Source organism: Patiria miniata, unplaced genomic scaffold (assembly GCF_015706575.1).
Source record: "Patiria miniata isolate m_02_andy unplaced genomic scaffold, ASM1570657v1 HiC_scaffold_22, whole genome shotgun sequence".
Lineage (NCBI taxonomy): Eukaryota > Metazoa > Echinodermata > Asteroidea > Valvatida > Asterinidae > Patiria > Patiria miniata.
The window spans coordinates 12035191-12048412 of record NW_024037061.1 but is presented as its reverse complement, the minus strand read 5'-3'; the positions used below and the strand labels follow the sequence as shown (position 1 = coordinate 12048412).

The 13222-nt window shown below is 39.7% G+C and overlaps 2 protein-coding genes across 4 annotated transcripts in view; one reads left to right on the top strand and one right to left on the bottom strand.

Moving 5' to 3' along the window:
- LOC119730215 (replication factor C subunit 5-like) lies at positions 1–9266 on the bottom strand. Of its 2 annotated transcripts, XM_038203005.1 has the most exons (10): positions 9139–9266; positions 8785–8849; positions 7633–7769; positions 6598–6751; positions 5471–5630; positions 4429–4510; positions 2912–3041; positions 1855–1932; positions 997–1051; positions 1–568 (listed from the first exon to the last, which is right to left on the bottom strand). In XM_038203005.1, the coding sequence occupies exons 1-10, from the start codon at positions 9177–9179 to the stop codon at positions 472–474; spliced, it is 999 nt and encodes a 332-aa protein (XP_038058933.1). In that variant the 5' UTR covers positions 9180–9266; the 3' UTR covers positions 1–471. The 2 variants fall into 2 exon arrangements, with proteins under 2 accessions (XP_038058933.1, XP_038058934.1); XM_038203006.1 differs by lacking the exon at positions 8785–8849 and having other exon boundaries at positions 9139–9224.
- A 24-nt stretch (positions 9267–9290) lies between these two features.
- Positions 9291–13222, top strand: part of LOC119730214 (kinase suppressor of Ras 2-like) — a 44023-nt gene continuing 40091 nt past the window's right edge. For both annotated transcript variants that reach the window (XM_038203004.1, XM_038203003.1), the window contains exon 1: positions 9291–9835. In XM_038203004.1, coding sequence (XP_038058932.1) covers positions 9689–9835 — 147 coding nt within the window. In that variant the 5' untranslated portion in view covers positions 9291–9688. The remainder of the gene's footprint in view (positions 9836–13222) is intronic.

Below are 13222 nucleotides of genomic sequence, written 5' to 3'. Positions count from 1 at the left end.
GGGCGCCCCCATTTTTTTTTTTTTTTTTTTTTTTTTTTTCATTTCCCGCTCGCCGCCGGAAATGGGGACCCAAAAATTCCGTAATCCAAGTAATTAAAAAAAAACGGCCTTACCAACTTAAAATAGCACTTTCCTACTGTGTCCACTACAGTATATCTTTTAAAAGGTCAAATCCGGAGTCACAAGCATTTGAACGTTTTCTAACCTGAAATATTTTGCAAACTGAAATCTTTCTCAGACTTGTTTTCCTAATCAGGATTATAACGTTCATTCTTCCTCCATGAACTCTGACAACAGCCTTCCGTTGCTAGGCAACAGACATCAGTTGCCAGGCAACAGTCACTGACAAAAAATCCGGCGAACCATTTATCAGTGATGTGGTTTTAAGAACACTGTTCAAGATGAATGGCATCATCAGTCCCAGAATGCTTTAGCAATGGTATCCAAGAATGCTTCAGCCACGGTATCCTATCATGCCTCGGCCATCACCATGTCTCGAGCCACTTGGAAAGCCGACAGCAACGAGCCGAGTTGAAGTTTCTCACTGGTACCCGCAGCCAGACGGTGCCTGTCGATCAAAACAACACAAAAACACTACAATACAATCTCAAAACAACAAATGAACTTCTCCAAGGGCTCTCACACAAAACAATGCAAACATTTGCCAATGGTCTCAAATTATTTCAAACCGTATTATGCACACACCACACAGATCATGAATGCTAGCAACGTTTTTGAGGTATGCACGCCCGGCGATTGAAAATGACGTACAATTTTTGAACAAGTTCAGCCTCCAGTATGGAACCTTCATGAATAAGCCACAACATAATATTGTACATTATACCTGCCGGCCAGCATAATTTGGACCGACTCAAATCAGGAAACATGCAAGTATCAACAGGGATCAGGATGCTACTATCTTGAATTCATCAAAATCAGGCAAAATTTGGTGAGTGATTTTTGGAGGATAAAGATGAAGGATTCAGGGGAACTTACTCCACATCAGCCATCTTGTCCAAAAGGTGTATCCTCACTTTTACTGGAAAATCAACTGCAAGGAAAAAAACAACAACAAAAAACACATGAATCAGTAAGACCTTTCTTTCTGCCGAAAAACATAATTTTGTTATCTTAGTCAAGTGACCAATAAGCATGACAAAGTGAGTAATCTTGCGCTGATGTGGGTACACTTATTACACAGTTTGTATAAATTTGCATATGGTTTAAAAGTTGTTCGAATCTTGTCTTCAAACCAGATTGTAAAGTTGCCTAAATGCATCACTGTTACTGAAATCCTGGTAAAGGCATCCTCAAATTTATGAGAAATCAGAAACTGACTTTCGTAGCCCTCCGCCATCTTTAGGTCGGGTTCATAACCAGTGTAGGCCAAATATTGCTCCAGAGTTTCCTCACTCTTAACACTGAACAGTTCATCATCGTCTCGCTCTAGCTAGGTTCTGAGCTCAAATGACTGCATAATTGTATTTAACCAGTTCGCGCTGGATGACCTGTATACACGCAAAGGTTTTGCGGTATTCGGAAAGGATGACGGATAAATACGCAAGAAGCGTGCTTATGAAATGAAATATCTGTCAGTGACCGCTCGCAGCGTGTGAGGTTGGAAGTATTAGGGTGTGCTACCCGCAGATGACGGCCGGAACCTGTCTGGCATTGTGGTTCGTGAAAAACAATCCCGCGCCTGGGTCTGGTAAATGTCAAAATAATCCCGGCACAAAGCGGTTAAAAAACTCACAGTTTCATTACCCGGGTGTCACAGGTACTTTAGACAAAATGCAACGGGTCGTCATTGCAGCTTTGCATTACAAGTGATGATATTAGAGTACGTGTACTTACTTCTGTGCACGTATGTGTGGACTTCAGTCAGTATGTCTTGCAGGGCTAGGCCCTTCAGAGTTTTCAGCTTCATGATGTCTGATCAGTAAATATTAAAGAATGGGTTTCTCAAACAGCACTCTGCATTTGTGTAACTCTTGGCATGCAACTTTTCCTCGGATCAGCTCGGATCAGCTCGGATCAGCTGATTTCTTTGTTTTTCACTTATATCATAAAAAAACACAACTTTATATAACGTCTTTTAAATCATGGAATGTCCTTTTTTGCTTGCCTTTATTAACTAGCGATCCCGCAATCTGTCTTAATTTCAGATGCAGTGCCTTTGATTTCAGATGCAGTGCATTCTTTTCTTAACTTTGATTCACATTACAGTCGCCATGAACAACTATGTTTTTTTCTAAGACTCTTGCTCCATGTGAAATAAAAAAGTTGCTATTTTATTATTTTAATTATGGTATAGTACCAGTTGTTAGAATGTGTTTTTACTTTAAAGCTACAGTCCATCATTTGCAGCTATCAAAAAAGTAACCGACGTAATTATTGTTGAAAAACAAACTTGGTTGGAAGATAGTAAGGGGAATAAACTCCCTGTGAAATTAATCTTCCTGGCAAGCTGTTGTTTTGAAGAAATCAATGAAAGAAGGCCTTTCCAACGGTGCTGTCTTTAGATTCTATAGATTTTGAGCACGTTTGTTGCTTCAAACAAACAAAATGCACAAATTAGAAATGATGGACTGTACCTTTAAAATCAGTGCAACCATAATACAGCAACCTTACAAATCCACAACATAAACCACCAAAATAAGATTTCTTCAAAATTGTTTTAAAATATATCTAACTTCTCTTTCTTGAGTTTTCAAAAACGAAACCCTGAGTGACCTAAGATGGAATTTCAAGTAAAGTGGATATCAATTGTTTTATAGGAATTTATGATTTGTTCTCCCCTACGGAAACTCAAACTAAGACTTAGTATAAAAACTGGAAAGACTGGCTTCAACTCAAAAACTAAAAGTCAAAGGACTTCAATAAAACAATCTGCACCTCTTCCAAAGGATACTGTTATATGCTGTGGTGAAGTCTTTATTCAACATCCAGTCAACAATGCTCTCAATGTCCGACCTCAGTGGGTGCCCCGTACACTGGTAAACGTTCTCCTCATTGACCAGGTCATACGCCATGTTGGTGCTCTGCAAAATGGGGGAAACCCATCAGTCTGATCAATTTTAAGCAAGTTTGATCAGGAACTATGATTGACCATAATTCAACAAACTTTGATCAAATGCTGGTTAGTCAATGATGGTTGGGCAAGTTTAGCTGACTATTCAGGACCAGATTATCATGGTCGGTCACATCATTGTTACTTACAGTAGTCACGTGCATCGTAGTGCACAGCAGGGAACCAGAAGCACGACGTTTCCTTATGACGTTTTGACTGCTGATGATTACAGATAATCGCATGTTGCTTTAAAGCTAGGGTAGATCATTTTTTTTTTTTTATTTGCATTTTTTTCGTTTGAAGCAACAAAAGTGCTTCGAATTCTACAGACGGGTGCTGAACAACTAACCTGAAAAAGTTTTAGTTCTGTAAATGCTGTATATTCTAAGAAAACAATATTCTAGGATCTCTGTTTCAATTCAACAGTTGCCGAGTCATATACTGAATTACACCCGAAATCCTGGACACGTTCTCATTCAGCCGATTGCGGCATCGTGTCAATGCTTGCGTGCACCCATTCACGGATTTGCCGAATTACAAACCAACTACTAACTGAAACTTCCAAAAATACGTCGTTGAACATCAGACATTTTCACACTGTTTACAAATTGTTTTCATGTGGAACAAAGAAACTGACTGGAGTGGGCTTTGAACTTGCAACCTCCGGATTGCCATTCCACCACGCTACCAACTGAGCTATCCAGCCCTATGAGCTCCGTGCGCTACTAAATGAGGGCGCGTTTTTGAGCTCCGTGGACGGGGGACACAGCGTACCGTACTGTACTGTACTGGTTCGTGCGCAAAGTACGCACAACTTCCTGAGTGTGCAAAAGCTATAGCAACCGCGTCTTCGCGTGAGCGTCAGGCGTCGTCGGCGCGCGAATACATTCGAATTCAACTTGAAATGGTCTCCGAGACTAATCTCCGCCTCCAACTTCTTTGGAGACATTCGAAATACGCAGTGGATGGATCTGGAACCAGTCTAGATCACTCCTAACTCTCCTTTTTGGGCCGTTGATGGGGTACTTGTGCACGGAGCGGATAGTTCCCCTTTTATGCCAATGCTTTTGTTCAAGAATGCAATTAGTTGGAAGCTCAGTTGGTAGAGCACTGGAACAATAATCTGTAGGGTACTGGTTCAAATCTCGCTCCAGTCAATTTCTTTGTTCAACCATGCTGCTCAGTTACCTCCAAACTTGCATACTTTGTCCTACATGTGTGATTATTGGTTGATTACTTATTCTCAAACTTTCAAGTCATTATCAAATGATTCACATAAACGCTTACAGTTAGCAACACACATTCTTTCTGAGGAATTGTGCAAATTAAAAAGAATCTGTGTTCGTATGGAGACCAACCTGTAGAATGTTGATGGATCGTCGCATGTCTCCTCTGGATAATGTGATCAGCGCGTTCATACCATCTTCAGTCACAGTAACTCTGCAGACATTCAAGGTAATACACAACATTTTCATTTGCTGTAATTTTCAGGATGTATTTGGGGGTTAGTATTTTATGGCAAATATTGCTGCACTGACCTGTTAAAAGTTTTGTGTTCAGAGATGCTGGAAAAACCAAGGAAACAAAATGCTATTCATGTCGTCTGGTTCTCTGACCCTACTTCAGACGAAACAGAGTAATTTAAATAGAACCAGACTAGCTGGTTTGCACCCGTTCAGGGATGTGTAACTGATTGCGAACAAAATGTAGACTAACTAAATTTGGTACATTGGGGGCAGTATTTGAAAAAAAAATCAGCGACCATCGTTTGAAATTCACATAAAAATTGTACTTTTCTTGAAAATGACAGCACACCAAGTGCCATGATTTCACTGGATGCTTGAGACTATTATTCACTTACAGTCAAGTAAGGTATTTCATAATAATTAGGTAGTTTTTTGCTATGTTTGCAAATGTTGAATATTACCTTTAAAAAAAATTAACAAAATAAACACATTAATTTCCTGAGGATGTTTTGCCATTGCAAAGATCAGTTCATACTTAAAGCAATTGCTAAGCACCAGATTTGAAATGTGTTCAACTTTTGCAAATTTGTTGTGCGAAAAAATTGCCACATCACACGTTCAGGTTAGCTTTTGCACCTAGTACAAGCCGGCCTTAACAAGTACATTTCCTAAGCCTATATTTCAGGTTATTGTTATTGTTTGCAGAAGGATTTTGGTTTGCACATTGTGAGTCTGGGATATTTTTGAAGTCGACTGGATAAAGAAATTCAAAACATTAAATTGTTTCTTGCAATTGTTAATGGTGGGTTTCGTACTTCCCCACCAGGTTAGCTTGAGACTTTCCCTGTTACAGCATTGAGTATAACATGCTTATACATTTCGTCTGAGCTCAAATCAAATAACAAAATTTAAATGCCACCAACGTAAAAATTACCCTTCTTCGTTGATGACATGCTGAATTCTGGGAACCATTTGCTGTAAGTTGAGCGGTCCGAACCGGAACCTGGTACAGCGTGACTGCAGAGCTGGGATGATCTTGGACAGGTAGTTGCAGATCAGACAGAAACGGGTGTTCTCTGTGAACTTCTCAATCACTGAGAAACAAAAACGACAAAAAGAATTGGATGAATTCATGTGAGCATATTCACTAGTACCTTGCCAGCTTCTCCAGCAAGCCTGCAGGCTGTAGCCTCCACCGTTTAGCCTGGGTGCAGCTGCATCGCCTCCAGACCGGCTTTGTGAAAACGAAGACTGTCCTCTACAAAAAACGGTGCGGAACCCTCCGACGTTTGTGAGTGTGGAGTCCGTCAGACGGTGGACCACATCATTGCCGACTGCCCACTGCACCACCCCCCTGCACGGACCCAATGCTTGCAGGACCTTGATGATTGCACCATCCGATGATTGATGGATGCAGAGTTTTGAACAGCATCATACGAAAGAAGACTATATATTGATACCAAGATTCCAAATGCAGTGAGTTTGGAGATGCATCAAATGACAGTGGGGAAACCATGACACATGCGCTGATCACACATTCTCAAATTTGTATCCTTGTGGAGACATTTCTTTGTTCTCGTGTAGTAAAGTGTTCAATTTTGAAAGTGAAGTTTCAAAATGCTCTTATTTTAACCAGAATTAGTTTCCTTGGCTGAAAATTGGAATTAATATCCCTTTTCTAAAACTCTTCCATTTGCGACGGATCAACCCACCTTGGAAATTCCTAGTTTTTGAGTAAAACCCATATATCTATTTCGTGAAAACCTTGTGGAGACCTATTCATCTATAGAAATTGCCCTGTGGAGACCTTTACAATGTTTTGTTCCCTATTGTGTGTGTGTCTCGACAAGGCTACGAATTTGTGGTCAAAAGATTAGTGATTCAGAGAATAATCCAAAACTCCTAGTCTGTAATCTTCTTCACCATTACAAGATAATGAATGTACACGATTCGAAAAATACCTTTTTCAGGTTCATTCACTGAGCTCTTGAAAGGGTAAGCTTGAGCAAGGGTCCAAAAAATAAAATGAAAAGTATCGCTCTATTCTCCTCCCCCACTCACCCCTCCTGAGTGCATTCTGGGCATCGTTGGTCATCGCGTCGGCCTCGTCTAAGATGACCAGCTTGAAGCCTGACTTGAAGATGGTCCTGGTGCTGGAAAAGCTGAGGATGGGCCCACGGACGATACCGATACCCCTGTCATCTGAAGCATTCAGCTGTCATGATACAAACCATGAAAACAAATTAAATTGTTAATCTGCTGCTCGCTGACAATGTTTAAAACTCCACCCTCTTGGAGAATTTTGCAGATACACCACATGATATGAGCAACTTATAATGTTATTCGGCCAACAATATTAGATGCAATTTTGAAGGTGGCACCATGTCCATGCTCATGCCGCATGCGTTCTTAAAGACAAGGAACGCGCGCATAAGTAACCCTATTGGTCAAAGGAGCCCCAAGTCCGTGCGTATTACCCGAGCGCAACTCGCACAAGCCTAGCAATCCCCCCCCCCTCAAAAACAGGTTGCCATTTGCAGGCTGTTTTTGATAATTTTTCTGCATGTTTTTGTCTTAATTTGTATTCATTTTCATATTTCTCTCCAACGAAATTATAGGAGGCATCCTAAAATTGATCAAGGATGCTAATCATCTGTTGAGTATTTTAAAAACATGGTTTGCTTTGGGCCCCTTATTTAGTTGACTCAACGCTGATATCAGCCTGGGGTTAGGCCAAAAAAATAAAACATGTTTAGCGTCCGTCCTAGGAAGGAGGTGGCCTTTTTTTTTTTTTTTTTATCCCCCAAAATGGACTCCCGACTCATATTCCAAAACCACCAGCCGCAGCCGGACTTTTTTTCTAGATGGTGCCAGCTTTCTTTTTAAATGGCCACCACTTCGATTCAGGAAATGACATACCAGATTTTAGAGTCTAAAAGTACAATTTGTTTTTCCAAAAAAGATCATTAAATTTATCATTTGGGGGGATTTTTTTTCAATTTACAAAAAAAAGGGGGCGGCCTCCAAAAAGGAACCGAGCGGGGATGCTAAATATGACTTTTTTTGTTTCGCCTTTTTGGTCCCCGTGATACCTACCTCTAGGACCATGGAGTTGAATTCCTTGGGTGAGTACAGCTGTTTGGCGCATGCGAGAATGGTTGAAGTCTTCCCTGTACCAGGAGGTCCATAGAACAGCAGGTGGGGGAGTCGATCTTCATTCATAAACTTCTGAACTGGAAATTAGAAGATATGGAGCTATGAAGTCTTGAATGTGACTGTAATTTCTCAAATCAAAGGCCAAATAAATAAACCCAGTTTCTCGTCCGGGCTTTTTAAAATAAAAAAGGGAGGAGGCGGCCCTTTCCTCCCCCAAGCATGCCAAGATGGTGGATGAATTCTTCGATTTTCTTGACTCTTTTGTCGATACTTTTGTGTCCAAAGGATCACCGTCACCTTGAACTCGCACACATACATAGCTACAATTTCACTGGAATTTAACAAATGAAAATACAAAAATAACTTGCTAATGTGTGATTAATAAAAAATATATAAACAATTTTTTAAAAAGGAGGCGGGCAAGAAAAAGGAAGTGACTTTGGACGAGAAAGTGGTTTTTTTGCTATAGGGGAGTCAGGTTGGCATAGCGGTACTTTCCTCGCCTTCCACCGCTGTGACCCGGGTTCGAATCCCGCCTGGGCTAATATGTGGATTGGGTTTTCGGTCCCTGCCTGATTCCGTGGGTTTTCCCCAGAATATTCTTCTGGGCTTTTCCTCCCACCTCTACAACTGTAATTTCTTCTCATTGTCTTCTCTCCATTTATCCATTCTGTTATTGGCGCTTGCGCTGTTTAGTTGGGTGTGGCTGAAATAAAATTAAAAAAAATAAACAAGTCAAAATATTATGCATTATTAAAGCGGGGGTATTAATAAATACATGCCATTTGCAAGAAAGTAGAATCCTGATGCCCCTTTTTTAACATACATCATCTCAATCATGGGGTGTTCTTATTCCTCCATGTCTCAATGAAGCCTTTTGAAGGTTTGCAAAAATGTTGAGAAGACATGATGAATCTGGGACTGAGAAACATTTCCACTTTCGTTTGAAAATACTTTGAAAATATTCTTGACTCTCCATAGACTTTGTGCACACTGAATTGGCCTCTGGATTCATACATCATACATGTCATACATGCATGACATGCTAATCTTTCCGCAGTTTGACTGGTTGGACGTCATCTTTGATCTTACTTGTTTTTATGATCTCCTGATGAGAAATTAAATCGTCAAGTTTGTTGGGTCTGTATTTCTCAACCCTAGAGGGGGAAAGACAAAAGAAATTGGAAAATTATTACTGATATCAAATGCTAGAAACTTGTTTTTAATAACTTAAATACATGTAATAACAACAGAGGGCGCCAATCATAACACCATAGACCACTATCGGGCAAACGTTTAATATCAACTCATGGTGAACTTCTTTATGCAATTTCGTGGTCAAGAAAATCAAGATCTATTTATGCCTTTGATCGCCACAAACAATAATATCTAAAATTGAAGTACGGTATCATTAAATATGAAGAAAGAGCGATTTGCGAGACTTACCAAGGGAGATTAGCGGCTCTTTTGGGCCCCGTATCTGCCATTGCGATTTTCTTGTTTGGCGCGAATAGATTCACAAGGTGCTGCCGACACTGACGTCAGTGTTTCACGTGATTGATGATAAGGTACGTGCACTTTGAAGTGCCTGCAGATTCGTCTATTTTACAATGGGGAGTTGAAATAAATTAAATGGCAATGTAAAACCAGACACTCATAAAGTGTTTGAACTAGAGCCATTGATATGTTTTGAAACTGAACGTTTTATTTTAACATGTAAATAAATGTGGTAAGTCGTACACTTAACCACAAACGGTGTAAATAGTCGGCCTCGATTATGCTGTTATGTGCGTCCCTCAAAGTGAGTCATTGCCAAACTACACCGACTTTAAAGTGGTACCGCCTTCACCGTACAGAAAATGTCTGCGAGTGTTGTCAGCAGCAGCTAGTTGCGACATTCAGAAAATGTCCCATCATTTTCGTAGTTTTTCCTCGGATCTGAAGGTGTTCCCAATGAGCTGATTTCTCCCTCGAAAAGATCGTGTCGCTACCAGTCATGGCGGATGAACCTCTGGTCGTGTCCAAGGCCCTGGATAACTTGCGGGCCATCCAGTCCGTGATCGACGGGCGAATCACCAGCTTGGACGGTCTGCGGAAGCTTGGAAGCAGCGACTACACGCAACAGGAAATCAAAACTGTTGAGGTAACACGGCATTTTGTTGTTGTTTTGACGTGATCTTTTGTTGTTCAGTTCTTGTTGACATGTTTGGAAGGCCTGCCTGCCTGCCTGGCTTGAAACATAGAGCAAGGTGCTAGCTGGGTAGTGGTGACAACCCATTTCTAAATTTGATTAATTTTGACCTGGTTGAAATCAACATCTGCCTGTTGTGACAAAACATGCAAAACGTGCAAATGCAATGCAAAATGTATTTTCTTTGATAAAATGAAGTCAAGATTTGTCTTTGCAAATTGATACCAAATAATCAGCGATCAGTGATCATCAGTGCTAAATATGTGCATGCTCATGTCTTTTGAGTTTCATTAGTGTTTTTACAGTAAAGTGTAGTGAAGGAAACAAATTTACTATAGTTCCGGTCAAAAATGACTTCTGTAAATGACTGTCAACAATGACTGATTACAACATGACTTTCACATGACTTTTGCATCCTCAAGCAGTCAATTTTTTGTATTTGCTCTAGGTTTTTATAATGTTGGTCAGTACGTTGGAAGAAAATGTGACTTGGAGGTGTTTGTGTAGTTGTGGGCCCCTCTTTAGTTTCGATCAAATTAGAGTCAAGGGTGTTTTTTTATCATTACAAAATAACCTTTTCATCCTAAAGCAGATTTCTCAACTCTAATGACACCTTTTTGTAATTTTAAACTGTTTCTTAGGGTAGAAATTACGCGGTTTACAGTTGGTGACGTCCGATTCAGTGTGCCTTCTGCGTTCACAATGTACATCACGGTGATAGCCATCTTTATGTTAGGGTTGAGTTTTGTTGCTGTCATCGTCATTTTACCCCAAACTTTCCCTCAAAAATTCAAAACCAGAACTGAGCCCGTAATTACACGATCGCTGACTTTCTTACCTTTTTTATCAGTAAGACATGTTAGAGACAAGGGAGTCACTGCAGTCTTTTCGTTCTCCTATACATGGGAACGGGGTCCTAAGCTACACTTTACCTTGTTTTCTGTGTGCAAAACCTCCAAATCAGAACTTTCTTTGTCAGAGCAGGATCCTTAACAATTAAGTGGAGTGGTCTACTGCTTTCAAAAATGGTTACGATGCTGTATACGTCCTAGCCTAGTACTATGAATGAGTGTCATTATGCCAGTGTTGGATTTTACCTTCTTATCCCAACACTGCACTGAGTAATAACACTGCATTGGTGAGGTGCCAAAATCGGCTCCCAATTGCATTTGACAACACAAGACACTTCTCATGAGATTTAATCGTGCTGCTGCTTGTATGCATCAAGGTGGTTGCGTAAACTAGCACATACTAATAATAACATTGATGAAAATAGTCCAAATAATTGTTGGAAAACAACCTACTGATGAAAAAAAAATTAAGGACATGAAACAGTAATTGATTGTGAAGTTATCAACAGAGTGTATTTAAATAAAATGCAGACAGGGGTTATAAGACTAAGTAAAGTGGGAAATTAATTAACAAAATACTATGAACAAACCCCTCCCCCCCCAAAAAAATGCAATGTTCAAACCTGTGTATCAACTGGAAAAGGAATACATCTGTTGAGTCTACACATTATTAATGTATACAAATTATTTACATAAAGTTTACACCTTACAAAACAACTCACTTGATAAAAATGTGTATGATTGTCAATGTAGGCAGGCAGGGATGATAAAACAATAATTTGCTTTAGGGGGGGGGGGGTCCCACCTTAAATATTGGTTATAGAAGTATAATTGTCCTCAGCAATGATGGATCTACGAGGAGGGGCTTAGGTGGTCAAAACCACCCCCCCCCCTCCCTTTGGTCACCAAAAATAGGAAAATCATGCAGAAAAACATAGTTTTTAGCTGCCCCCCCAGCCATAGCTGGATCAGCCGGTGCTCAACTTAACTAATCTGAAACCCCATAAACTGTTATTAATTCATCATGTCTGTTTGTTTTTGTAACCACTTGCATTTATGCAAAGGATGTACATCAGCACACATCACATAAAGCCAGCCAATTGATCTACATGTAGATCTATAAGTGCATCATGACATCGTTTTACAAATAGGCATAAATTTCTTACACAAAGTATCAGTTTTTTTACGGAAAACTATTGCAAGCAGGCGAGGACGCCTATTAAAAACGACATAGTTTGTGTAAATTTGCTCATTTCTGTTCACAGACTGCATTTCCCATTGTTATTGTAAATTAGCAAAACTGATTAATTTGCAAACATTACAATGTTGTACAAACTGTACTATATTGTATACGCATTGTATACAGACCCGTATACATCAGTGAGGTGGTGTAATTTTATGTAAAAAGTACCACAGGTCCCATAGAACATAAAATCAAGATGTTCTTGTAAATCAGCACACATCTTCTTTTTTTTCTTTCAATGAGTGGAAAAAAATTATAAAATGTGACGTGCCCCTGTTTCTGAATTGATAACACTAGTGTCGGACGGAATCTGATCAAGCGGTTGTTACGATTATTTACTGTGCGGGGTTAGTGGGTGACACATGCTGACTAACATGACTAACTGTTCCAAGGAATTACAGCAGAGCGTAAATATATATACACAGCAGAATACACTGTATCAAGAAACCTTATCTCTCCTCTTGTCAACTTAAAATATTTCTATCTTGTATTATAATTTAATTGCTTTGATCTTTCCAATTTTTTAGGTGGGTGCGGAGAAGAGTACATGTAGTCAGTACATAGTCATATTAAATAGGTGATATTTACTGTTGATCCTTTGTATGTTGTTTTGTATTGATACAAATATAATCCGAAAAATGTGTGAACAGGATATAATCTCTCTAAAAGTTAGATTCCGTGATAAATTCACGACCAGCTTACTCTCTAAATTCTTAAATTTGATTTTAAGAAAAGAAAAATCTGCAATTTAGGTAAACTATTGAGTAACTTCGGCTGAAATTGGTGTTATTACGACCAGACTTGTCTTATCCCCGAAGAAAAACCTTGTAAAAAGATCAAATTGTAAAAAAAAAAATAGGTGCGAAAAATGTTAGCCAGTACATGTAGATAGGCATTTTGAAGACACTTCTACGAATTCCATTTCATCATGACTATTGTCCGACCACTTTCCTCGTGTTTAGAATAATCCCCTATTGTTCTGGAATTTATATTCCCTGGCCGGATTCCTGCATACCCGGTACATGCACAGTACGTGATGCCGCGTGACCTAATCTATGTGTACACTGCACTCAATGACCTTGTCTTTTTTGTGTGCACAAAAGGCATTCCAATCATTAGACTTGCCCTTTATCTGTGACTTTCTTGTCCCAGATCAGTGATTTCTAGATTCATGACCGGGTCATGTCTGCCACAAAAGAAAAGAGTTCCACTTATTAAACACCATTCTCATCTTGCGGCTTTCTT

What these genes read in the sequence shown, in the direction of transcription:
- LOC119730215 (XM_038203005.1), bottom strand. Translation starts at nt 9,179, where the DNA reads ATGGCAGATACGGGGCCCAAAAGAGCCGCTAATCTCCCTTG. An exon ending in TCAGGAGATCATAAAAACAA is followed by an intron (nt 7,770 to 8,784) that starts GTAAGATCAAAG and finishes TCTAATTTCCAG; the next exon opens with TTCAGAAGTTTATGAATGAA. An exon ending in CCACACATACGTGCACAGAA is followed by an intron (nt 1,052 to 1,854) that starts GTAAGTACACGT and finishes TTTTCCTTGCAG; the next exon opens with TTGATTTTCCAGTAAAAGTG.